This window comes from Eucyclogobius newberryi, unplaced genomic scaffold (genome assembly GCF_026437365.1).
Source record: "Eucyclogobius newberryi isolate DKJ021-1_F unplaced genomic scaffold, fEucNew1.0.hap1 SCAF_5, whole genome shotgun sequence".
Classification (NCBI taxonomy): Eukaryota; Metazoa; Chordata; class Actinopteri; order Gobiiformes; family Gobiidae; genus Eucyclogobius; species Eucyclogobius newberryi.
In genome coordinates, this window is record NW_027316167.1 from 17,707,175 (window position 1) to 17,734,392 (window position 27,218).

General features: G+C 40.1%; 2 protein-coding genes across 2 annotated transcripts in view; both read right to left on the reverse strand.

Moving 5' to 3' along the window:
- Positions 1-10,731: 10,731 nt before the first annotated feature.
- On the reverse strand, positions 10,732-20,744 carry slc17a6b (solute carrier family 17 member 6b). Its single transcript, XM_072465898.1, has 12 exons — positions 20,235-20,744; positions 18,723-18,978; positions 17,993-18,111; positions 17,259-17,373; positions 16,149-16,236; positions 15,994-16,080; positions 15,185-15,327; positions 14,968-15,117; positions 14,760-14,892; positions 14,302-14,412; positions 13,677-13,804; positions 10,732-13,547 (listed from the first exon to the last, which is right to left on the reverse strand). The coding sequence occupies exons 1-12, from the start codon at positions 20,306-20,308 to the stop codon at positions 13,203-13,205; spliced, it is 1,749 nt and encodes a 582-aa protein (XP_072321999.1). The 5' UTR covers positions 20,309-20,744; the 3' UTR covers positions 10,732-13,202.
- A 2,386-nt stretch (positions 20,745-23,130) lies between these two features.
- LOC140380876 (anoctamin-5-like) overlaps positions 23,131-27,218 on the reverse strand; it is a 41,010-nt gene continuing 36,922 nt past the window's right edge. Inside the window, exons 14-20 of the mRNA XM_072464827.1 lie at positions 25,939-26,117; positions 25,761-25,858; positions 24,827-24,957; positions 24,534-24,739; positions 24,229-24,413; positions 23,538-23,643; positions 23,131-23,457 (exon numbers count right to left, since the gene is read on the reverse strand). Of these exons, the coding sequence (XP_072320928.1) occupies positions 23,221-23,457; positions 23,538-23,643; positions 24,229-24,413; positions 24,534-24,739; positions 24,827-24,957; positions 25,761-25,858; positions 25,939-26,117 (1,142 nt within the window). The 3' untranslated portion in view covers positions 23,131-23,220. The remainder of the gene's footprint in view (positions 23,458-23,537; positions 23,644-24,228; positions 24,414-24,533; positions 24,740-24,826; positions 24,958-25,760; positions 25,859-25,938; positions 26,118-27,218) is intronic.

A 27,218-nucleotide genomic window follows, 5' to 3' on the forward strand; every position in this document is an offset into this window, starting at 1 on the left:
AGATGTTGCCCCGCGCAGGTTGGACACATGTACTCTGCAAACAAACACGGGACTGCGGGCGTCTCTCCAAAACCCAAACTCTCCTCTGAACCGCCGCCGCTGCAACTTTGTGGTGTCGATTTACACTCCAGCAGCAGCAGCAGCAGCAGCCTAAAGCCAAAGGGAGTTCTGCCTCTGTGCTGGGGCAAGAGGACAAGAGTGTGTCAACATGCAGCTAAAATGCAAATGAACAACAAAGAGTTCAATTAAACTAAATTAAAACAGATATCTATGTTGTATGTTTCTTTATGTTGCCATGTTCTACAGTTAAAATAATGTCGAGTGGATTGTATGAACAGGCCTATTTTGAGTTCAGTAAAAGTACATTTGGCCTTTGAACGCATTGCTACACAAAGACTAAACTGCACAGATGACTTATTACAATGGCACTTGTCTATTTTTTGCAAATCAATTCAACTTGCTAGCTATTTTAGCTTAATAGCTACTGAACTAAAATGTTTTTAATTTGTGGTATTCTTCAGAACCGCTCATTAAAATAACTGTTCTTTTGGATTTGTTCTGTTTTCGTAGTGTGTTCTGTTCGCTCACAGTATTGACCCTCAAGTGTCCTTGAAGAAAACACACATTTATTCTTATTCCTCAATTTGACTTTAAATCATGTTTTGTAGCTATTTTAGCTGCTTGCCTGGATTATTAGCTAATAGATATTCGTGGATTAGCTTGTGTATGAAAGCATTAAAGTAGTTTGTTGTGCGTTAAATACATCAACAGTGATCAACAGCATTGTGACATCACACATCAGCAGAATGTTAAAACAATTGAGATTTTAAGATACTAAACTAACTTTATAGAGTGATCAGTGGATTTACCAGTAGTGACCCAGGTTGTTTCATGGCTTTTTTGTCAACTTTCTTACTTTTTTGGCTAATCTATCTCGATGGACGTTTAGCAAATCAACAACAAATATGGCTGATTTCCATTCCATTTCCATTTTTAACGTTCCATCCCGTGTGTTGCAAACTGCATAAAACTACCAGCCGAGAACAATTTTAGCCAGACATTTTTTACAAATGATTACAAATTAAAACTTAATATACTGCATATGTATAAGTCTAAGGTATTAAAAATCCATCTCCCTTGGGTGTTGGCGTGCATGCATGTGTGTTGTGTTTCTGTGTCCAGTCGCAGGTGCTGATGCTGGCTCATTTTGCAGCTCTGTCTCCTGGGATAAGTCACTACTCTATCAGACACTCCCCTCTCCTCCCATGGAGCACCTCTGCTGGCCCTCAGCCCATTTGCACTGGTAAGTATTCATCAAACTCAAGTACAATTTGTGAGATGTGTGTTTTATCCATATTGTTACCATGGCCATTCTCAGATATTTTGAGGGATGCTTGTACTGAACTGTGTACATGGAAAGGTGCATGTGAGAACTTTGAAGTTTTACATGAAGATAGGGTAAATGACTTCCTGCTTCTGCAGCTGAAACAATGTGCCTTTGAGCTGGTATGTTATAATGGACACACTGATGACAATATAAAGACCTGTTAAACTCCCTTCACAATGACTCAGAGGCCCCCACTGAGATAATAAATAGTCCAGCACCACTGTAAAACTGAGGCATACCTAACACTGCTTTTCACAAGGCCAAACGTCAGGCTTCATTCTGCAAAGGGTCTGTGTTTATTCTCAGGACTCCGCCTCCTTGTTAAGTCTTTGCTGACATGACTGCACCCATTTTAGCAGGAGGTCTGGCAATGAGAAAATGATTAAATTAAAACTGTGTCTCAGTGACACGATTTGGTTCAGTACACAGATGACAGATGGCGTCGCTAGTTGCCAAGACAACTAAACCTTAATCCGCTACCTCCTCCTGCTCCCCTTGAATGGTGAGGAATCGATTATTCAGCACTGGGCACCATGTGCTGTGTACCACTCAAATGAGTCCCCAGGGTCAAAGAGACCTCGACCCGTCAGATGGGGACACAGTTATTAAGAATGCACAAGTGTTTTTAGGTGCTGCGTACAAAGACTTTATGATTACAGTGTTTTATGTTTTAATTTGTTAAAAACTATATTTTGTTTTATACTTTTTGGATATTTGAGTGTCCTTTCTTACCTAAAAACCTAATATGTTTCTATTTACTTCTTGCCATCTACAGTATACTGTGGATATAATGTGTTTATTTAAAAATGATTTTGTGTCTGTAATTCCCAGTATAAACTATTCAACGAACATTAACATGTTCCTTGAGTCACTGCTTGTCAGTGGGAAAGTGCCCCTGAGGCATTCATATAAAGGAGTAATAAATAATAGGTAGGTTTCCCTCATGACCGATGTCTGCTGTCAGCTGAGCCAGGCTGGCAGAGCAGGGGGTCAGTGGCTGCAGGGCCAGCCTTTCTTTAATTAAACTTCCTGTCAATTACACCGCTCTGTGCTCTTGGTGTAGAGTCTGTCTGTGGTGTAACATAAAGTGCACTATCAGGTGCGCAAATTATACATGGTCATTTACAACTGGCCCTAAAACACATTTCTTAAGGTTTTTTCTTTTCACCATACAAGATTGTATTAATTCAGAGCTGGCGATTTAATATAACAACTGACCACCAGAGGGCATTCTAGCTGCTTCTTCACAAATGTACATTTTGTCTTCACAAATGTACATTTTGTCTTCACAAATGTACATTTTGTCTTCACAAATGTACATTTTGTCTGGAACGGCTGATCATACGGATTTTGTTTCCTTTATAAAACAGTATTACAAAATAAATCTTCTTATTTTAGTCAAATGTAACCAGATGTTAGAAATATTTAGAGATATTTCATGTAAATGAGATTAAAACAGTTGAGTCAGAATAGCCATTACCCGTGCACACCATTATGCGCTGCTTGGCGACCAAACAAAAGCCTAATGCACATGAAAACCTTGAGTCAGGCTTGAAGAGGGCTCCTCGTCAGCGCTGAAAAGAGGAATCGCAGCCCCATTCGTCTCTCTGTCACTGCGCCTCCAATCACTGTGATTTTAACAAGATTACTGAGACCGAGTGCAAGCAATGGAGTAGTGCCGTAATGTAATTATCATGTGATGGAGTGCCCCAAACAGTTGTATTATCACTGGCCAGTTGCTTAACCCCTGTCATCACATGAGGGATCGCTGCCCCTGTGAATCTGTGATGACGAACAAAGACTTATTATCTGTTGGTTCAGTGTCATGTGCAGACTGTACAGGAAACAAGCTTTTTCTTTCACTTTACAAGGTTGGGTTCCCTTAAATTTGAGCTGGAGGGCAGGTAACATTGGGGCTACAGTTAACTGATGCCACAGGCTTAATATAGTTAGTTTGTCAAAATTACATAAAATAATGAGGTGTGTTTCATTGGTGGATTTTGAAACGTTTGCTTCAAAATCTCTGGATTGACATTAGCCCATGGCCTTTATCTGAAATATTGACATTATTTACTTTGATCATGTGAACCAAACCACAATGTGTACTTTACAAAGCAGAACAAACTATAAATGTCCTAATAGATAGTGTCTGCTCTTTCAGCCTCCGCCCTTTGCTCCAGAGTGTCTCCTGACAACCACATTTCTCTCCTTTGCCACTTCCTTTTTTTTTTCTATTCAGTCTCCATGGCAACTGATGTGAGTTTTAGAGGCAGTGACAAAAGATCCCAAGGACAGTGCACAAATAATATATTAATGAATAGACCTGCACACCAACATCAGAGCAAAATGACAGCTATGATCAGGTAAAATGAAGACTTAAGACTAAATAATAATAAAGCCTTTAGTCTTATATATTGCTTTGTCATACACGTTGCTTGTCAATTTTATGCACAATTTCATTCACTACCCATGCTGTGTGGAAATTATTTTCAACTCAATGAGCTAGATATTTGGGAATAAATAACCTCAAACAGTGATCTGATATTTCTCCTTTTATTTTACATTGAGTGAACACATTGTAGTAAAAGTGAAATGTCATTATTTGCAAAAAAGTGTACTAGAATGAATTAATACCAGTTATTGAAGTGCCAGCGCTTGTAAAGATTACAAATGCAATACCTGGTTTAAGATAACCTGCAGCTATTGTATGTTTTCAATTAATATTTCAAAGTAAAATATTCAATTTTTATGCTTTTTTCACTGTCACAAAGTTCACAAATGCTATTCAAGGTTGAATCAGATTTTCTCCTGTTGATCAGTTCAAACGCTGAAGGATGTGAACGTCAAAGAGAGGCTTGGTCGTCACGCTGACAACACTCACCTCCAGTGGGCCCCTGAACGTTGTCTTTGTTATAAAGTTGCAACAAGGTCATATTAACTGCAGGTAAGATTGTGAGGGCTTAATACAAAACAGGTTTCAAAGTTAGTTTTGATTTGGACTGAAGGCAAAGAGTCTTTAACAAACTTGAACATTATAGAATTTGTTCCGCTTTCTCATGCGAAAAACTGTCTCGACCAGACTGTTGATTTGCCTCTTTGCCTGCATTTGCAAAGGTTTTTTGAGCAGTGAGCAGAGTTGTTGACGCGATTTTGTGTCTGAGAAGTGATTTAAGGGCTTAAATACCAAGCTGGAGACAGACTGACAGACAGAACAAGCAGAAGAACGAGCGTGCCCTCTGCGGACAGCCGGATTGACAGGTCCACTGCCAGTCTACACACTCCTTGAGCAGCGGCGGTCAAGACACCATTAAAATCTGCTTGTTTGTTCGGTTTCGGGGCAAAGGCGCAAGGTGAAGAAGCCGGGAACTCTGACAGGCCTCCAAAACCAAGCACACGCAAATGACTCGATGCATTTGGTGCGGCGATGTCGTGCCAGGTCGGATGGAAGTTTGAAAAAGACACACTGCGCTGGATACGCGTGATGTATCATTCAGATGGAGCGTCTCTGCAGTGTCTGACTCACCATGCAGCAGTGACAGGCTGAAGCCGTGCATGCGGGGGGAGGGGAGGGGCCGGCGGGCGGGCGGGGGCCAGAGTGCACGGACGGCCGGAGAGCACGAAGCGGGGAAGGCTGATAAAAGAAAGATCGTGACATTATCTTATCGCCCTCATCAAGTCAGCCGTCACTCACTCCCTGTCAGCTCTGCGGGATGGGGACAGGGGGGAAGCCTTTGTGAGGGGACTGAAAGCTCAGCTCGTCTGCCCCACTGCGCCCTGAGTTTGTGTTGAGAGGTGCAGCAGGTGGTTTGTCAGGTATGTCCTCAAATATGAATGTTTATGGTAAATTATTCGACAAGTGAGGACCATCGGTTTGATTAGTTCACTAGTCAAACGATTATGTCTGTAGTACATTGAGATTTTTAACACAACATTATCAACCAAATAAAGGTAGATTTATGCTGACTGAAGGCTGCTAGATAGAGGCTATTTCCAGATAAAGTGTATTAGTGGTGAAAAGACAAAGTACCACCTGAGAAAATGCCTTTCAAGTACAACCAGGTTGAAAACAGGACTCATACCAAGTCCAAACATGAGCTAAACTAGGTCTAAAATAGAACTATGCCATTCAGTCGTTAGGAAAAGGCTGCCAGGTTGCCATAGGTGCCATAGGTGCCATAGGTGTCATTGGGTGCAAACGACTAAACTGGGCCATCAGGTAACAAAGACAGAACAGTTTCAGGGCAGGGCCAATTTGGCACAGGGCAGTGTAAATGTCTAGCTTCTCAGTACAGTCCCATCAGATTGAAAATGACTTCCAGATGGCAGTCGAAACCTTTTGATTTAAGAAGAATTGTCCAGAAGACCAGCTAGGAAACTGTTTCTGCCGTCGACTATGGCACTAATGACTCAAAATTAAGTTACCTCTAAAACTGAAGCTCACTTGCCACAGTTTGAGAACCACTGATCTACACTGTAGGAAAAACAAACATCTAAACTCTAATCTAATCATCTAAACTAAAACTTGTGGTAATTTGAGTTGTCAAATTTGTCTAAAGTTCAAACCAAACTCAACACCGCACTTGCCTTTATTTCATAACATCTAAATATTTCCAGAAGATGGTCATACAGTACATCATATATTTTTCAATTATTATGCAGCCCTTGTGCTAAGAACTAAAGTCATTCTGCTCATTATCTAAAATGTAGAGAAATATGGGGCAGGTTCCAGTGGAGAGAGCATTTCATTTTTCTATTGTGTGTGTTTACTTTACTCTTTGCACTCACCTACAGGCGCTTAAAGGGACAGCGTTTTTTGTGTTTTTTTCACCCACCATGACGCTTAACAAAATCAATTTCCAATGTACTTAAGCAATGTTCACAACAGCATTATACCCAAAGGTGAAATGCTGCTTTAGTGGTTTTAGCCAAACTGAGAGGCCATTATTGTCACCGCGGAGGATAGAGAGCAATTGCCTGTAATTTCTCTGCAATTTGAACCTTAATGGGTAAATTGCAGGTTGTTGCAGAGGGCTGGATGTTGTGCCATTCATACAGCAATTACGGCAAATGGTCTAACCAGACAATATAAAGGGCTGTTTTTAGATCCAAACTGTTAAACACGTTCTGTTGCAGATAATTGGTTTATCTTGATCAGCAGTGGCAGCGTGCCTCTGTCTCTAAACGCTGGACAAAAGAGCTGACAGCGATCGGGTTGTCCTTGTATTGTCTCATGGCTTTGGGACCTCTCTATCAGACCTGTCACTTCACTCAAGAAATCAAATAGACATAGAATGGTCCACTGCACAAAATCAATAAGGCGGGAAGAAAATACTATACGCATGATATTGGCAGTGTTGTTTTTGAAGAACATTTGAATGGCAAGTATGTGTATTGTATTGTATTATTCTAATAATAAATACTACAAAAAGAGCTGATTTTAAAAAAAAGAAAGGAAAAAAAAAGTTTAGATTCATGTTTGTGATACAATTTACAGAAATTTCACATTTGTCGGATAGTTAAACATTTAAAGACATGTTCTATTGTTGTTGTTTTTTTACATATGAATATCATTATCAGGATATTCCAAAAAATGAATTTAGTCGTAGAAGATATTATTATTTATGCTTACCAGTTCCACTCTCCATAAAAGCCCTCCCCCATCTCCCCATCTCTCGCTTTTTAATGAGATTTGGAGTGTGTGTGTCACCCCACTGCGATGCCATCGGTGACAGAGCAGAGGACAAAAGGAGGCCCGGCGCGTGGCTTTTGGAGAATACCCCTCCTCAGCCAAAGCACACGAGCATGCACCCTCTCACACGCGCTCCCATCTGGACACAACCATCAGGAGGCTGAAAGCAGTGAAGGACACACACTTACACATATCCACACATCCTGAGCATCCTGAACACTCACAGGGGCCTCAGCTGCAGGGGTGTCTCCTGTCTCCTCTGCAGCAAGATTCATGTCTACAAGTGCAATTTTAAATGTGAAATTAGTAGCAAATCTCTTAAGAAAATATGTCCTTTGCAACAACAAAGTAAAAAAAAAAATAATAATATAATATTATCCATTAGACTGGGAAATCTGTTTAAAATTTGAACTGAATCTTTATATAAATGTATGTATTTGATGGAGACTGTGTAAATGACTGTTACACCAAAGCAGGAAACACAGAAGACAAATACAAAACATTACAAAAAACATAATAAACTCACAGACTTGGTTGTCATTATCCACATCCACTTCTGACAGAATTTGAATATTGATTTGTTTGTCACAAATTTTGACTCAAGCACAATGTACTTTTTTGTGGAGGTCTAAAACCTTTTTCTCCATGGAGGTGTGTTTTGGAATGTTCCACACAATGTCATAAAACCTGGTGGTAAACACCATAATGTGGAACATTTCAGGCAAAGCAATAACATTTTAGACAAGCAGGTGATGGGCCGTTCATCTGAAAAGTTAAATAGTGCACCTTTAGGGGCTATAACACAAAAACATGTTAGCAATAAGATATTGAATCAAGTTTTTGATAAATTGTCTTCCACCATTATCATCTTTATAATGGGTCTTGTGATTTCCTGATTGCAGAGTGTCTTGCCCCAGAGGCCCCCCTTGACGACGTCTGACGCACTTCCTGACGAGAAGCTGGGATGTTGCTACACGAGCAGGAGGTGTGGATGTGAGCAGAGCGGCTAAATTTACACCAGCCACACAGATAGTGCTAAGTGTTAGCATGTGGAGCCAATCATGTTCATCGACCCGCGCCGGAGGAGGAACCTGCTGCTTGGGCTTAACCAGTCACAGCCCTCCCAGCGTCTGTTGTGAAGTGCGGCTGCTGTGTAACGAGGTATGTTATAGGACCATACATATATTGTTCCAAAGCATTACAAAAAGTGTATGGTTGAAATAAGCAATAACAGTGCCTGCTGTTCTGATATGGCCTTTCAAAACCTAATCTAATCCTTAGTCTTTTGAAACTATATACAAAATGCATTTATTATGAAGGATCCATACATCCTTTATTGGTTGACTTTTTACTATACGTAATTGTTATGACTCAAATATTCAGGATTATTAGTTTTTCCATGATCAAGCGACACTATTGTGATGAGGGTAGTGGTCTTTTTGCAAGCTGCATGTGCTGTACATCTGGGCGGTGCTTCTGCTTCTGTTGTCACGCTCGTGTTACGCAGCAAACGTTCATTGAGCACCATGGACAGCTCACGTGTGAGGCTATGTGACTGCATAGAGCGGAAAGGCTGCAAAAACATTATTTTCACTCTTTGTCCATTGAGAAAGCGTACACAATTTATATCTGCATATTGAAAAAGAGCATTAACCTGTGAGAGAAGGCTGTAATATGAATTACAAACTAATACAACAATAACTATACATTTCACAACATGAATAGAATATTGTGTTTGCAGAGAACATTATATCTACGTATATAAATGCATTGTGATTATTAAAATGGCATTTCCAAATCAATTGCGATTAATCTTGCTGCCTACTAATATTTGTCTTGTATCCACATGAATAATGACTATTGGCCTATAGGGAAGGGTTATGGCCACGAAGCCATTTCAACCATTTGGCCAGGCTGAATAAAAAGTAATATCACGTTTATATTAGGGATGTAACAATATCTGAATTAAAATGAATTACACGGTACAATATTTATTGTTTTGCAGACACAGACATTGTAGAAATTACACTTTTTCTTACAAATTTGACATAAACTGAGACATACCATAAGGCCTTTGACGAGATAATGTCAATATATTTTGGTTATTGTTACATCCCTAGTTTTTATGCATTATTTAGCAAAACAGAAAATGCCTAATTAATCATTGTCAAGTTTGGTCTTAATGAAAGAAAGAAAAAAGGTTAAAAAATAAAGAACTTAGGTTAGGGATGTTACTATCTAGTGAGTTTGAATACATATATATATAGTTCATTAATGTATTTTATTAATGTATTTTTCATGTGTGTTTCCCTTCACCTTCTGACATAGTGCTGAAGGAGAGGGAGGGCCACTGTGCAAATCAGGACCTTATTTATGAGCTGTACACGTCCTTTGGGACCAAACACAACACCAGCAGCTCAGCCCGAGTCATTAATGAGAGGTTTCAGCCGTCTTTCCCCTGTCCCTCCCCACAGGCTGTGACACACCTGCCTCATATCCACATCTGTTTAAGACCACAAACGTATGCACACACACCCACTCAATTTAGCCTCCGCCACACGTCCACGCGCTATATATGTCCTCGCTGATGCAAATGGAGACATTAAATAGTGCTTAAGGAGCGGCCTGCTGACGTCTTTGCATGGGCACAGGTGGGGCTGTCGTGGGTTTAGTTAGTGGTGTAATCGGCAGTCTGGTGGTCACAACAAGGGCTACGGGTCGTCTCCCTCGGTTGCACTGGATTGGGATGCCGGTTATGGCTGGTTGACTGTGAGAAAATAGTGTTTAAGGGCGGGCCAGGGACACGTTTATTGAGCCTGTCAAATTAACAAAAGCAATGAGCTGAGCCGAGACAAGAGCCAAAATAACAAGCGCAGAGAGACGGTGGGGGCAGAAAACACCACAACCACAAGTCAGGCATCATTCAAACTCTGCTCATGTCACCTTGGCTTTAGGCCCTGCTATTGTTTGACGTCAATGAAGGCAAAAGCGGAATATAGAGTGGTCCTTTTTTGTTTGAAGAAACTGTTGGTATCAAATAAAACATGGGGAGAGGGCAAGTTTAGGCCTGTGCAAATGTATAAAACATATGGCTTGGCTTATTTTATCTGTAGAACGTAATAACATAATAAGCTAGTAAATGATGTGTGTACTAGTAATGTTAGTTTTACCGATATATGCAATAGGTATATATATATATATATACCTTTATATAAAATCTTGAACTATATGATGATGGTGCAGGTAACTAAATATTTGATTCCTGATACAAATCTGACATGGACAACAATTGATGCTGATTGATCCTAAACCACATTGTTATTATGCGCTGTATACATCTCTGATAATCTTCATGCTCAACACCAGACTTTTAAAGATGAGGGGTTGACTTCTAAATCAAAATTACACCTCCAAATAGCTCAATAAGTGCTCCTCCTCCCCTCATCTCCATTAAGAGGTTAGAGAAGCCAATAGGCTCTGTCCAATCCTGGAAACTAACTCTATTGATTTTACTGACAGACCAGAAGGGCCGCCATTAACCGTGCATTTCCTCTGTTCTTTGTGAGCTTCTAGAGTTAACGCAGTTTGTTATCTTCATGTTCACTGATCCTTGTTTCATTGAAAACTTTAATCAACAAAGCAGGCAAACAAAACGTTTCTTTTCTCTTTTTTTATCAAAAGGGATATAGAGTATTTCATTTTGACATCAACAAACCTCTCAATTTACACAGCAACAGAAGCCATAAAATCACACTGTAACTCCAGAGGCACAAAACAGGAAACTTTTTTACTACTTTTAAGTTGCACAATTGTTGAAAATGGACAATGGCTGGTCTGAGGATTGCGTGATCGTGGAGGTGGAAGGGAGAGTGGTGGGTACATTTGGTTAAGTCAGGAGCTCGAGATGTACAAACCCAAAGTGGGATGATGGAGGAGGTGAGGGGCGTGTGAGGGGGGCATGGAACACAGAAACAAGAACATGAAGAAGAGCTGCCGTTTTCACACGACGCTCTTTTTATCATTCTCATCTGGTGAGCAGCCCTGTCGCAAAGTCAAAGACATGGTCTGAGATCTTTGTCTAGGGCTCTATTTCTATATATTTTACATTTATTGTTATCTTTACAAGTGTCTACATTTCTTTATCACAAAAACACCACATTTGAACAAATGCTTCAAAGACATTAGAATCATTCATGATTTTTGATCAGATTTGTTACTATAGGTTTATTGCTTTGTACACTGAGTAATGTTTGGAGTCGTCTGCTTGTGAGACTCCAGACTGACCACTAGCTGTTGGACGTCCTGTTAAAATCAGATGGACTCTACACCTTTGGTAAATTGTGCAAAGAAATTGAAGCATAAGTAACAGTTTCTGACAAAAAGACCAACAGAAATATTGTGTAAATTAAAAAACAGTGTTTAAAAGGAACATAAAAGACACATTTCACTTTGTTCCATGCATAAATACACACATTTATATTGTGAAGTGCTGAATGAATGTCTCCACAGACAAGTGAAAATGACATTTGGCCCCTTTAGACCTTAAGTGCACAATCTGATTCAAACGAGTGAAGATGAGACTTCCCAAACCTACGGCTGCATTCTACTTAAGCTCATCTCCAACTACACATTGTTGTGATTGCCTTTGTGCTCTGCGTCTCTGAAGAGAACTCCCCTGTTCATGAACATAGACACACACAGACACATGTAAACATTCAAATACTTTTGGGAAATGTTCACTTTATACTTTTGAATTTAGTTTTAAATCTGAAGCAGTGTTTCCTAAAATATTTTCTGCTGTACTTTTGCATATAAAATCATAAACAATATTTATCTTTTTTATTCCATATTTTAGAATCTCCACTTTAAATGAATGAATGCAAAATAGACACATTTAAAGCCATACGGTGAAACATTCCAGGGAGAGCAGTAATAGCTCCATGGACACAACCTGGAAAGTTACATAATGCACCTCTATCTTCTATTGCCACTGAAATCTAAGCTGCCACAAACATGAATTTGAATTTAAAATCAATTTCATATTAATTCCAAGACGATTGTAAAACATTGATTGATAAATTAAGTTTCTACTAAGCAATACATAAGCTAACATATTTATGTTTTAAATATATAAATATCTGGGATTCTTGATACTGAATGGTTACTCTGTCAAATGTGAATTGCACAATCCCCTCGTAAGGCGGTGTGTGAGTAACAAGGATAATTTATAAATCTATATAGATCATGTTTTATGTGCTTTCTATCTTCATATTTGCTTCATATATGTGTAGTATATATATTTCATTTAACGATGCATTGGTACAGCTGGGTCGCAGTTAGATGGACTGAATGGCTTGTCTCCAGCACTACACACGTGATGATGCAGACGCAGACTCACTCACAGTGTTACAACATGTAGCAGATATTTGTGAGACTTCCTTTTTGCTTTTGATCCTCTTCTCAACATTTAAACACCGCTCAAAACAAGGCATGATCAAACAGGCAAGAACCTCCACACTCAAACATGTTCGAGGTCTGTACACAAAAGCAAGTGATAAGTCAAAGAAAAGATCGTATTGTGCATTTAAAGGACACGACTCTGACACGAGTGCATTCAGGAGTACAGTAGAATCTACGACGACAGAGTGTCCCTAGCTTCTCTTTACAATGCTGTGCAGTGACATATTTACTATTATACACTGGATTAGCTGGCACAAGAACCACATCTTTGTGTATGTTTTGGCGTGTATGAACTAGTTTATCTAACTTCCAGGCTTCACTGCCACGCTGATGATGTGGAAAGATTCACATTTACACACAACTGCACTCCAGATAATTATACCTATTATCAATATGCATATTAATACATTTACAGACTGCCAATCGGATATGCATTATACTGCCATGAACGTATATATCTTTTAATATGATTTAGCCATTTTACATCAAGTTGATAGTTTTTAGTGTTGTTGTTCTTGTTGTTCTTGTTGTTTTTTTAGTTTGTGCAAAGAACACAAAAATGGATTGTACTTTGTACTTTTCATTTGTGAATGTATAACTAAATTGGTACACACTCATGAAATAAGTCTACTTTTGTGCTAGTGGTGTGTGCTTTCATGATTTGGTCTAGGAGTATCCTTTGTCTTGGCTGTATCCATAGCCTCCTTCCTGTGCTTCCTCCTGGACATACTCCTCGGTCTTCTCCCAGTTGGCCTGCCAGCCTCCGTTCACCTGTGTGGTAGCTCCGTACGACCTCCCCGTGGCTCCCCCGAAGGCACCGTAGTTCTGGGTGATGTCTCCAGTCTCCTCTGCCAGCTCGTCCTCATCGATGAAACCACACTTCTCCTCACTGGTCAGCTCCGGGTCGGCCCACGGCTGCTTCTCTCCCGAGGCAAAGATCCCATAGAACACCACTCCTCCGTAATGCACCATGGAGGCGATGAGGAACACATACTGCCATTCCTCTCGTGTCTGAGACAGGAATGAGGAAGCAGTCTTTACTACAAGCAGCACTTCATTCAATTATACTACACTTTTTTTCCAAATGTATGTCAATCCAAATCAATATTTCCAAACATTGAGCATGTAATAATGATTCACCTTGTTTTTTGTCATAGTGCCAACAATGAGAGGACACACCATCCCTGACAGTGTTCCTACACCATTGGATATTCCCATCAGGATACTGGCATAGCGCGGAGCAATGTCCAGATGATTCACATTGAAACCTACAATAAGAACAAACGTAATTTTAGTACTATGTCTGTAAGGCAGTGTGATTTTTCCATTCATTTTTAGAGGTTCATGAAATCAACAGATCCATATTCCAGCTCCATTCTCCTCCCCCACTCTGCCTCTGACAGCCTGAATGAGGAGTGCCCTCACTGGCTGCGGCTGCAAGCTGCCTGCTGGCAAGTCCCTCGAGACAGCCAGCACTGAATTATTAAACACTCCACAAGAAAGCACAGGAACAATAGGAAATAGGATTTGGAGCGCAGACATGATCTCTGATAGCAGTAGTACTATGTGGCTTCAACAACTCAGTCATGTATCTGTTGAATGAATGAGCTTCAGGGCCTATTTTAACAGCTTTAATAAAACAACAAAAACTAGTGTTAGAAATAATTAAAACTTAAAATACCACATCGACTAATGACTCAAAAGATAAATAGATTGGATTTTTTTTGTCCATCCATGTAGCAGTATTGTACCCGTTTTTACTGACCTGATATAGCAAATCCACTGAAGCCTACCGCCAGCACCAGGAAAGAGATGGCCACCCCTTTACTGTGTGAATATCCGACCACCAGCAGCAGCGTGGCCTCCATGCCAAACCCTGACGGAGACAGACAGAAGGTCACAGACACAAGCACAGTGCAGCACAAAAGGCCCACGGCTGTTGGCCAGAGCTCAGTGCCAATTGAATTAGAGATGATTCGCGCACCACACTCAATTACATAAGTGTCAGATACAAGATCAATGCTCACTCACAATCACAGTGCTATTATTGAAGAGTTTAAAACACTTAAAAAAAAAAAGAAAAACTGTTTGGGTGTCAAGCATACAAAATCTCAACACTGGTCTGTTTTTTTGCCAAACAAAAACAGTATGGATTTCAACACCTCTTGGCTGGGAAAATGAGAGGTGTGGAAATGTGATTTGATCTGGAGTGCAGGCTCTCACCTCCACAGTTCATCATTTTCCTGACATTGGTGGTGGACATGATGTTCTTGGCGCGCAGGTAGTCAGCCAGCTGGCCGCCAAAGGGCACTATGATGGTCATGACCAAATGGGGCAGAGCAGAAAGCATACCAACCTAAACACAAGCACCAAGAATGAGTTAAAGGGATCTCGATTCTTGGTTCAAATGCATGGATGAACAATAGTTTACCTTGCTAATCTCAAAGCCAAAGACTTCCTCAAAGTAGGCTGGCTGACTGATGAGCAGCAGGTAAAATGTCCAGCTCCTACAGAAGTTTGCCACAATAATTGCATAGACGGGCATAGAGGTGAAGAACTTTTTCCATGGGGTCTTGAATTTCTACAACGAGAATTGTGTGTAAGATGATCGCTGATGCGAGTGTTTTGCCCTCAGGGTCTGGTCTCACCTCAGAAGGCCCCATTAGCTTGGAACTTTCTCCAATACTCTCCTCTATGTAGCAGCGTTCCTCATCACTAATAGTCGGATGGTCAGCAGGGCTCTCATAAGACACAAAGATCCAGAAACAATACCAGAACATGCCAACGCATCCTATGAAAAGACAGTTATTGTCAGAAAAGTTTAGGATTGCAAGTAATCACAACAATCAAACCAAAAACTAAATCACTTAATTCAATCAACCACTGCACTGTTCACTTTCTGCTCTACATATGTGAATTCAACTGTAAATTTGTGTACATATTAAGCCTATTTTTATTTTTATCTTACAGCCTATTTTTTTTTTTTATCCCATAGCAAATTTTAATTATTTTTCTTTCTGACTTATATAGGTTGTTTTGTCATTAGTGGTTGTTTTATGTTGCACAGAACCACCAAAGCAAGTTTCTATGTTTGTGAATTCTGTTCATTGACAATGACAATAAACCTCTTCGTATTCTGATTCTGATTCTGAAATACTAAATAATAATACATTTGGACATTAAGTTGTTTATTTACAAGTTAAATTTTGTATGCATTAGCCACTATGTCTTTAAATTGTCACTATAATACATTTAACGTATCTTTCATGTGAATGCAACATTAAAGCCAGGCAGGATCACTAACATTATCCAGTCCTGAGAGAGCAATGGATGCTGTAATTATTGACTCAGCAAAACATCAATGGCCTCTCTGCCTGGATAAATCCATTTGACTTTCACTATATTTTACAGGACAATTTAAACTAAAGCTTGTGTGTTGGACATCACATATTCTTACCATAAACATAGAAGACCGAGGACCAGCCTGTATACTGAACCAGGATCCCAGCCATAGGCATGGCAATCACAGCACCAGCATAAGAACCTGCAGAAGACACAGCGTCAGACACTGGAACACAAGGACACAATGTATACTCAGAAACTATACTTTACCGCAGAAAGAAATGGTGGCAAGACGACTTCTCTCCAGTGGAGGAGCCCATTTACTCCAAATGCCATGGCATGCTGGGTAGGTCACTCCCTTAAAAAAAAAAAAAACATTTATTTTAACTTTTTTAATAATTTAGACAAAAGCCACAAAGACATTTTCCTGTCTTCCTGAAGAAAGCAGCCAAAGCTCACACAATTATATCAACAGCCTATTTTGATGCAATCATGTCAAGTGTATAACTAATATTTTGGCTGTCTGCAAATATTTAAAGGTTGAATGGATGATTTTTTTTTACCCGAATCTGAGTCTTATTTCCTCGTGGTGTGGACTGCTAGTCCTGCCACGTATCAATCATAAAACGCACCTACGGCTCACCTGCAGCCGCGTTCTGGCTCGTCCCCACGAACAGCACGTTTCCGCGTGTCTAAGCGCATTGATCTATCATAATATAGTTCCCTCAGTGTACGGGACAAAATGAAGACGGAGAAAGACTGTTCGAGCTGTCTCAGAAGAGACGGAAATCTACGGGAGACGAGAGATGCGATGCGATTTGAGAACTCAGGCGGACGCTCGCATTCGCACTCCCCCGTGCGGACTGATACAACACACACGTGCGTTTGTTTATTAGCGTGACGGATCGCATCGCATCTCTCGTCTCCCGTAGATTTCCGTCTCTTCTGAGACAGCTCGAACAGTCTTTCTCCGTCTTCATTTTGTTCCGTACACTGAGGGAACTATTTTATGATGGATCAATGCGCTTAGACACGCGAAAACTTGCTGCTCATGGAGACGAGCCACCTGCAGGTGAGCAGTAGGTGCGTTTTATGATTGATACGTGGCAGGACTAATAGGCAGTCCACGCCACGAGGAAATAAGACTCCGATTTGGGCCAAAAAAAATCGTCCATTCAACCTTTAAGTAAGAGAATCATGTCTTCTATTGTATGCAACACTTTGTTTGCCAACAAATCGTTGAACCTTTTGTGGTGATAGTACTCATATTGATTAATACCATCTTCAATTTCAGTTTCTACAACTAGGCCTAGGCTATACATTTCAGTATAAAAAAATAGAAGGCAAAGCCAAGAAAAATGACACCAATCACTCACATACCTCCACCAGCCCTTGTAATATTCTGACAAAAATGACACAGCCGTAATGGACTCGTGCAGCAGAGGGGATGAACATGTTGAGCGTTGCCGTTAAGAAGATTGCTGCACCAAAAACCCTGTAACATAAATGCTATGTCACTATTTTGCCTTTTTAAAAATACCCTACAACCTTGGCTAGCATTTCAGGCTATTTTTCCTCCATTGGCCTGTGTTCCATTTGTTCAACTAAATGTTTCGATTACAGTAAATGACTGAAGTATTTCAAACTCAACGAGCAAGTCCTTTTTCCGGGGGGATTTATATATTTATTAATTTAACAATCTCGCGGGGATCGTGCAGAGGCCGTGGACAGCCCTATAATTACCTGGACCCCCAGACTACATGAAATGTTTTTGGCCTGCTGTACCGCGCCACATTTTAGAAGAGTATCGCTGGTATAGATTTAAATGTGCATAAATTGCCTTGGCGACAGCTCAGGGCCCACATGCGCGTGCCCTGAGAGCGGGACAGACTGAAGCCGCTCCCCTGGGAGCTCATTAACAGGTGGCACAAAGCCCGCGGCCGGGAACAGTGTCTGGGGCCCCTCCTGCCCTCAGCACGACTCCTCCACGGAGCAGCTCTGGGCCTTCACACGTCACGTGTTTTTTTTTTTTTTTTCCACGCTCGTCTGTCAGTCACATTTGATGCTCTGAAGCACACATTGCAGTGGGTTGCAGAGCCTGAGACAGCGCGTACCTGTTTGCTGCCAGCCGCGAGCATATGTATCCTCCCGGTATCTGCGTCACGATGTAACCCCAGAAGAACGAGCCGTGGATCATGCCGACTGTCTCCGGGTCCCAGTTGAACTTGGCTTTCTATTAACAACAGAATCACATCGTTAAAATGGCGGATTATTTTTTTTATTGACAAGAATTTGAATATTTTGCCACAGTAGGCCTCATTATTGTATTTATTTTTCACACTTCAGATTGTATTGTACTTTACGATAGGCATGGGGCCTATTCACATAAAATGTACAAAATGATAAAGTGCAGCATTAGATTTTGCGAGGTATTTATGGAAATGTGCTTAGGACCAAAAATAAAACGTCACAAGTCCATAACAGACAATCCCAGTTGGTTAGGCCCAATGGGCTGCATCCTTTTCTTGCCTGATTTCCCATAATAATATAAACGTGACCATCTTTAATTTGTTGTCAATATTCAATTCCAACACCGATCTATTTGATTCAGTGTATTGTAAGCCTCTTTTCTTTACTCGGCCGCATGTAGATTATTATTTGTGTTCTGTCCTAAAGCCTTACTACCTCATTTTATACCTTCCATCTATCTTCAGTTCATTAAATATGTGTTTATCGAACTCTTATTTATGTTTGGACCCATCTGTATATCTGAAGTGAGGGCACGTGCGAGTGGAGGGATGTTGTACGTGCTGCGTGCGTCATCCGCGCTGAGCTGGGCCACACCTCTTTGATGATGATCTTTCCGTTTTGATGGATGGTGCTGTTGTTAACCATGCTCACTATGGCCACGCCCAAGTTACACCGGATACCGAAGGAGATGCAGAAGCCCATCCCGCTCAGCATGGCGATGATGTAGCGGCGAGGCAGACCGAAGCAGCTGCAGTCAAAGATGGGAGGCTTCTTCTCCGGGGCCTCTTTAGGCCGACCATCTTCTGTCAGCTCTATCACATCTCCAGTGGTCTGTTTCTTCTCCATCGCCCTGTGGAGAGAGCAAAGCCCTGTGTGTGGATCTGAGTATCAGACTGAGAATGTGATCACCTGACAACTTGTTTATTATTTTGCCATTCACAAAAGAGGCCTTGTGAATGCTTCATCTTTTTTGTATAGACATGTTCCGTTTAAATACAGCTAAATGAATTAAAAGCATCTATAAACAACCCATCAAAAACTAGAATCACCATCGCTGAGGCCTCCAGAGAGCAGTGACCCACGTCGTGCGTCATTTTTCAGTGACCCACCGTGAGCTTGTCTAAATTCACAAACTAGGCCATTTTATTGTATTTTTTATGCACATAAAGCACCTGCAAACACTGAAGGTGCCGTGTTGCTGTACCGCATTGCAGCAGCCTCTCTGCCGCTCATTAACATTCAGAACCGAGCTTCTCTTTGCTCCAGATGCTCCCTGGGCTTTCCTCAAAGTCTTTCCTCTTTTTAGGAAAGTCACACCTCATCTGACCGCTCGATCACATACGCTGGACTCAACACAATTAGACTCAGAGTGAAATAGATATGTGCTAATGTGAATTTACAAATTCATGTTTTTTTTAGCAAGATTACAACATGAAAATATTGTCAAACTAACTGTAAAATACATTTAATATTACGCCAACAATGGATTTAGTGCTATGGGGTTGATAAGATCATGGAGGTAAATATTTCCAGTTGAAAATGTAGTGAGCAGAGCAAAATGGTAACGCCCTAAAAGATGGATGATGATCCCGAATATTATAGGAGTGGAAGTCCCCAAGTTATCATTGTTAATTCTTAAAAAGAGCATAGCAACAAGGTCATTCTGCCAGTAATGTTTATTTCGGCTATTCAAACACAGAGGAGTCATAAAATGGTTGAACTTGAGTTTCCCTGGGCTTTAACATTCTCCTGTGGCCTTCAAGTCGCTTGCATTGAGTAGACCCAGGCCCGTTTCTTTACGTGCCTGTTATTAACCCTGTTCTACTGTAAAGCCATCTGAACGGAACCGTGCCAAAGCCATCACGCACACGGCCACGTACACGCACTGCACGCACGCACGCTCTCACCAAGCTCGCACCAAGGACAGTGCGCAGATGATTGCACAATTCACTTCTAGTGGCGAGACCAGTGGCCTATTTCTTTACATTTTTTAATATTTAACATTTGCCTTTTAAAAAACTCTGAACTATTCTGTAGGATTCCCGGAGCATACACCTTGGCGCACTGAGGTCAGCTGAGGGAACTATGACAGCCCCATGTTCTTACCTGTACACATGGCCAAGGGTTTTCCCCGCGAACTCCTTCACTCCCGCCGCGGCTCGGCTCTTCACGGACTCCATGTCCAGATGCTGTTCGTCAGGCCTCGTCTGAAATATCTAAAGCTTGTTGGCCATGTTCCGACGCAGGACGGCCGACTAAAACAACGACCCGACTTTTAAAATAAAACGCGAATCCGACGGGGCGAAATGACTGGGTGAAAAGCAAATAAAAAAAACAGCCCTCGGTTCAGCGCGAATCAAACGAGATGCGTGCGTCCGTCCAGCAGCAGCAGCCCATCTCGTGCGTCGCGTACAGTAAGCAGCACAAGCGCACCAAAAACAAAAAGCAGCCAAACGAAACGTCGATGTGTTAAAGGCACTGTAAAAGAAATGAGAGGATAAATATATTGACGTAAAGAAAATGCCAACTTTACAGAGCAGACGGTGGTGTTTGTAGTAGCGTGAATAAATCAAAGAGGGAGTGAGGCGGGCTTGCGTCTCCCGTGGCGCGCGCAGGTTTATCTGACGTCGTTTTCAGCACCGAGGTCAGCTCCGCGTGCCACATCTGGACTGCTGCACGCGCCAGTGCAGGCCATGTCCACCATATACATCTGAAATAAATAACATATACCTTTAAAGCAAGAAAAACTGTCAACGTGGCATTAAGAGAAATATTCAAATTTGAGGCAATTTCCAAGTAGCATTTAATGTCCTAAGTTAATATATATTCATGTGGGACGCAGTTTATTCTTAAATATTGCTGTTGTGTATTTTTCATACATAAATATAGCATTACAGACATGTGTTAATCGCTGCAGATCTCTAGAGGGCGGTGCTATGGAAACCAAATGAGCGGTAGTGGATTCCTCCTTCAACATCCAACTCCTTTCCCCTACGCAAGAATCCATCAATAATTCACGTCCCCCCAGTCTCCATCCCCCTGGCAACCACATCCTCACACGGGTTGCCTCGTGCTTCTTTAACACTGGAAAATTTGGGATATGCACGTGACCATGTAAATATAGGCTGCATGGCATTGTTTGTTGAAAGCATTTTTTCTGTCTTCTTATACTACTACTACTACTACTACTACTACTACCACTAATAATAATAATAATAATAACAATAGATGTGTACAAGCATTACACAGACATAGACAAAGATACAGAAGGAAGAATCTGCAGTCGTTCAGTCGTTCCCTTTTATTTGCGGGTTCCGTACACCATCTGCTGGTCAGAAAAAGAATAACAATTTGAGGGTTTAAACAAAGTAACCCTTAAATTGTTGCTTCTCGGGTTCTGGCTTTACATTGTGCATATGTTCCTTGGTTTTTAGTTTAGAGTTTAGCTCCAAAGGGGCTTGGGACATAACAACAGTACCAGTTCATGTTTACTCCTATCTTTCGCTCGCTCTCGTTCTCTCTCTTTCTTTCCCTCTCTCTCACTCTATATATATATGGAGCATGTAACTGTGATAGTTGTTTGTATAATCTAATGAATACAAAAATCTTTTTTTGTTTAAACATACATTTTATTATATTGTATCCACATGTACATTAGACTTGGCATCAGCAGTGAGGATTACTTTTGACAGAACAAACTAAATTTGCAGGTTCTTCAAGCTCAACAAAAAAAGACTACATTGCAATGTAGACGCTGCAACACATCTTAATAAATATTTTATAAATGCTTATTTCTAACTTCAATACAAAAATGATATAAATACAAGTAAACATAGACTTTTAAGGCATTTGTTGGATAAAGTACAGGTAATGCAAAGTCCTTCCACATTACATTTTGGCTATCAGTCTTGACCTGAGTTATGAATGGATCAGACTACATTTGATTTTTGCAGTGTCCTAACATATCTGCTTTATTTGCAGCGTAGAAAAAACTATATGAAATTAGCCCCATACTTGATAGGGAAGTTTTCACACTGACAGAACACTCAAAAAACAAATAATGAAGAGCTGTCAGATGTCAGAGCTGAGGTTGAATGAGGAAACACCTACACGCCTTCCAGCCCTATTACATTGGCATCATACAAGGGTCAAATATAAATGAAAACATTTACATCAACACTTTTATCCAGGCACAAGGGATAGCCAGCTAATTTGATGCTTCTGCCTCAAGATGTCTCAGACAGTAAGCTGCTTTAATCAAAAGCACAATGTCAACAAAGTAATACAATTCATTTACACAGAATCTGGCAGATTGTGTTGATGTTAATTGTGAGTGGATTATTTTGTTATTTTATTGGCAGAACATAAGGCTTGGTTGTTGCTTATCTTAAGTTACATTACTATTTTGGAGAAATAGGTTTTGTAATAGCCATTTTTATGTTAAACATATTTTTATGACGTAAGAAAAAAATGAGAAACTGTTTTCTACATTCATAATTTAAACATAAAATATATATTACAACATGTTAAACATCAATCTACACAATTATATATATATTTTTTATCACACAAATCCAGCATATTTGGACAAGTACACACATACATTTAGCTTCCTTCTCAGCTTTATAGTCCTTCATGTTTTAAGCATTTTAAGAAACTGCATGCAAGGAACAAAGAACAATTTTAAACTTAAATGTGTTTACAGAAATATGACAAAATGCGGTGGCTGTCTGTAAGTAACACTTTCTAAACCTTTGCTACATCTTCACCTTTCATTTTTCACATATAAAGGTGCATCACAACACTTTGATGATAACAAAAAAAATATTCTAGTAGTTAACCAACTCAAATATGTGTAGTATGTTGACTTTGTAAACCATGTACATTATACTGTGCAGAATGTGAATCTTCAACTCAAAATGAGGAACTTCTGTCTGTACTGAAACTAAACAGTGTAAATTACAGGTCACTTTTTGTTGAACCACTAAAATCATTTGCCCTTTTCTTCTATAATCTATCTACCTTCTCTTCACATCCTAATATAGGAATATGCGGTTAGTAATGGAGAATGCAATCATTTAAGTTTAGTTTGTTAGTAGAGGGAGGCTCCACGCACTAGTGGTTTTTTGCGTTTGTCCTTAGAAGGTGACCTTTCTGAGGGAGGCTCAGTGACGAAACTGGCACTGATCTGGATTTTGAGTTTCTCCACTTCATAGTCATAGAGGTACTCTTGGACCAGGTAGCGCTCTCTTTTGATACGGGCTTTCACATCGGATGGGATGTCCGGGATCATCCAGGCGACAAAGAACTTTACCACATACACAACATGCTGCAGAAACAAAAATATATATATATATATATCAAATGTACACACAATAGTATTAAATTAAATAACATTTCAAAACAAACCTCCATGGCGATAATAAAGGCCATTTTGGCTGCCAGGATGTGCCAGAACTGCATTGTGTGAGTGTACTCTTTCTCATGACCTGGAGGGTACCGGTAATCTCTGTATCTGAAACATAACATTTAAAACATAACATATAGGGTGCAATATCAAATACGTATTTTAATACTTGTATTAAAAAATACATAAGCTAGACATAATGGCTTTGGTTAATTTAAAAGGAGGTACAATCACAAATAGCCCTGCTTATAGAGGACAAAACACAAAGTCTCAAGTTAGATTCAGTTGTTGGAACTGGCAACCCAAACCCCACATACTATTTCACACAAACATTTGGATAATGTTTTACACATTTTGGATAATTGTCCCGAGAACCGAAGCACCAAATGACAACATAAGCAACATGGCCATCATATCCCATGTTTTTGTAATTAAGAATAAGATTAAGCTACACTTTATTGTCCCCGTAGGGAAATTTGACCCATCCTTCAATGCTGCTGGGACAACCTGTCAGGAGCCTCACAGCACATCGCTCGAGTTATCAGTAAAAGCAATATTTGATTTGAACACATTTACCTCATATGGGGACACAGAGAGGCCATGTTTGTGAAATTTGAAATACAAATTCTACAAACCCAACCTTTTAAAAGCATAGACAAAAGACAATTCAATCTACGATCTGTGTTTTTGTACCTGCAGTTGGTGGAGTTGTCAAACCAGCTGCCTAGCTCCTCTGGCATGTTTTGAGCTGGCATCTCAAAGATTTTATACACAGACAGACTGTTGTTGATGTAGCCCTTCATAGTGAACTTTTCAGCGTAGGCGTACAGATAGACCATCCGAGGAATCATGTCCGACGTGAATGCCATGATGAAGGCCTGAGGACGAATGTGAATGTTCAGTTATCATTGTGCTATAGTCAATGAGACGTTTCACACTGCCGTAACAGGCTGTGGAGAGGGTTTAACTCTATATCACTAGGGCTCATATCTACTTACATTAGTGACAACTGACAAAATGGCCACTGCGTTTAGGATCTCTTGCCAGGATCCAATGTTTCTGGCCTTTGAAGCCACTGGGCGTTTGTACTGTGTGGTAAATTTCCATGCATCTACTCGGACCTCCAGGATGTTGTTGAAAAGAGCGAGCAGTGGAGCCAAAGGGAAAGACGCCACAAAAAGAGTGATGAAGCCAAACTGGACCACTGCAGGAAAACAGTAAAGTCAAGGCCATTTGTGTGAAAAGATGGTGACTAGTTTAAGCATTAGTCAAATAAAGGAAAGTTACTAACCCATCTCCAGATACTCGTAGAACAGGCCGAGCTCAGTGAAGTTTAAGAGCACGTAGTCCTGCTCCCACCGACTGTGGTGTGTCTCAGGGTTTCCCCGGGTCTTGCGACTATTCCACCAGTTTCTCATCACCCTGAGAAACGACGATACCAAAACAACAAATTTCAGAATTTTCCATTTTTTCCCCACATATTTAAGCTTTGCCTTCTCAAACAGAACATGGAAAGAGTTCACAAAGGCATGAAACCGCTTAGGTCTTACAGTTATATTGTGACCTGACTAATAACAAATATAAATTAATTGGATCTCTAATCGTGACTAGTCGACCTTAGAAAAATATTGTTATTTTGATATTCACAATCGTTAACTGAACAGACTTTAAAACACGTGCTAAAAAAACTTTTATAATGAATTATTATTATTATCAAATCTAAATGTTATAAACGAATAAACAATTTCAGAATTTGATCAATAATTCTTCGTACATATTTCCTATCAAGAAGCCTTCAGTCACCATCAAACCTATATTTATTTAAGATGTACAATAGATATAATCGATGGACGAGTCGACTAATGTACTGATGGTCAGCTGCCGCCCTGCACGAGGGTTTGTCTGCCACAAGGTGATACAGTTTTCTGAATGTCTCTACTTACTCTTCACCTGCATTTCCCACTGCCTTTTGTCTTGTAAATACAGTAAAGGGGCCAAATATAATTGTAAATAAACTGAAATGATAAATAAGCTAAACTGAATGATTCCTTATTAATTACTTATAAAAAATAAGTTTAATCTTTTCTCTGCTTTCCTGTTTAGCTTACAATTTATTGACCAATCATTGAACCATAAACGATTGATTTAATTATGTATACACTTTGCCATATTAACAGCGTTTGATAGTAGCTTTAATAATCATAATATGAGCAAATATGACTTACGGCAGAAAAGCTTCCTGAATGTTCCCACACATTTGTTTTCCCACCATGACGATTACCAGTTGAGTTGAGAGCTCGATCAAGCAGCCTCCAGGGTCACACTGTGGTACAAAATACAAGTTAAAATCAACCTAAATCACACATATCATTGAACTGTATGGACTCTGTAAAAGACGGCCACCTCTTCATTTCTCAGTTTGCTGTTGGTGCCGAACATGTACGTGTAGTGTCCAGGAAATCCCACAAACTTGCCCTTAAAGAAGGCCACATAGAAGCAGGACGAGTAGTAGTTGACAAACTGAAACAGGAACATCTTTGTGGTGAGACGGTTCTCATACTCCAGGTGAGTCTTTGGGATTTCTGGAATATGAGAAAAACATGGGAAGTTGTGAGATTTTGTTTAATGACATGACCAATTTTTATTTTAAATAGTATTTCTCAAAGTAAAAAGTAGTGATGGATTGTGTTTAATCTTGTAAAATAAGGGCGGTAAATAGATTTGTCTCTCCTTATGGTTCAAATGCTTTTCATAAAAATAAGTAAACAGAAGGAAATCAACTATGCCCTTGGGCTTGCTGTATTACATAAAAAAATCTGTTTATGTCAATGTCAAAGTTTATTTCTAGAGCACACTTATAACTCTAAAACCTAGTGCTGCACAGACAAGTACAATAAAATACATTAGAGATACATAAAATACAATCAGTTACAATTACACATAAAAATACTGACAGCTCAGTTCATGTGAGAAAAAAGGTACGTTTGCATGAAATTGCTAAAGTGTTTATTAAAGGTGGAATGGACGATATTTTGGCGCCAAATCTGAGTCTCATTTCCTCGTGGCGTGGACTGCCGATTAGTCCTGCCACGCATCAATCATAGGACGCACCTACTGCTCACCTGCAGCCGCGTCCGGCTCGTTCTGGCCCTCAGTCTACAGGACAAAATTAAGACAGAGAAAGACAGTTCGAGCTGACTCAGAAGAGACGAAAATCTACGGAGACGAGAGATGCGACGCGATTTGCGCTAATAAACAAACGCACGTGTAGCAGCGAGGCTTTTCTCTGCGTCCGCACGTCCGCATGCTTCCGCTAGAGTTCTCAAATTGGCGAAAAATCGTCCATTAAACCTTTAACATTTATTTTTTCCATCCTTTTAGTTTGTTCATTAAATAATATCGACTTATAGATATCTAAAATCGAAACAAAAAAAAAGTTTTACCAATTCATGTCGCCCAGTGATCTCCCATAGACTTTTTTAGGATAAAAAAGAAAAGAAAAGAAATGAGGATAAATGTCTAAACGCTTGCTGGGAGCTAATCATCTGCAATCAGAATTGTTTCTAAAATCATGTGTTTCTTTGTTTTATTTTATATAAATAAATGCAACTAAATACAAAATAAACAATACAATCAAGTGAACTTTAAACAACCGCATTATGAACCTGGTTAGCCTTTGTCGT

What these genes read in the sequence shown, in the direction of transcription:
- slc17a6b (XM_072465898.1), bottom strand. Translation starts at nt 20,308, where the DNA reads ATGGAGTCCGTGAAGAGCCGAGCCGCGGCGGGAGTGAAGGAGTTCGCG. An exon ending in GAAAGATCATCATCAAAGAG is followed by an intron (nt 18,112 to 18,722) that starts GTGTGGCCCAGC and finishes TGTTGTTAATAG; the next exon opens with AAAGCCAAGTTCAACTGGGA. An exon ending in CTCGGTCTTCTATGTTTATG is followed by an intron (nt 15,328 to 15,993) that starts GTAAGAATATGT and finishes GTCTTTTCATAG; the next exon opens with GATGCGTTGGCATGTTCTGG.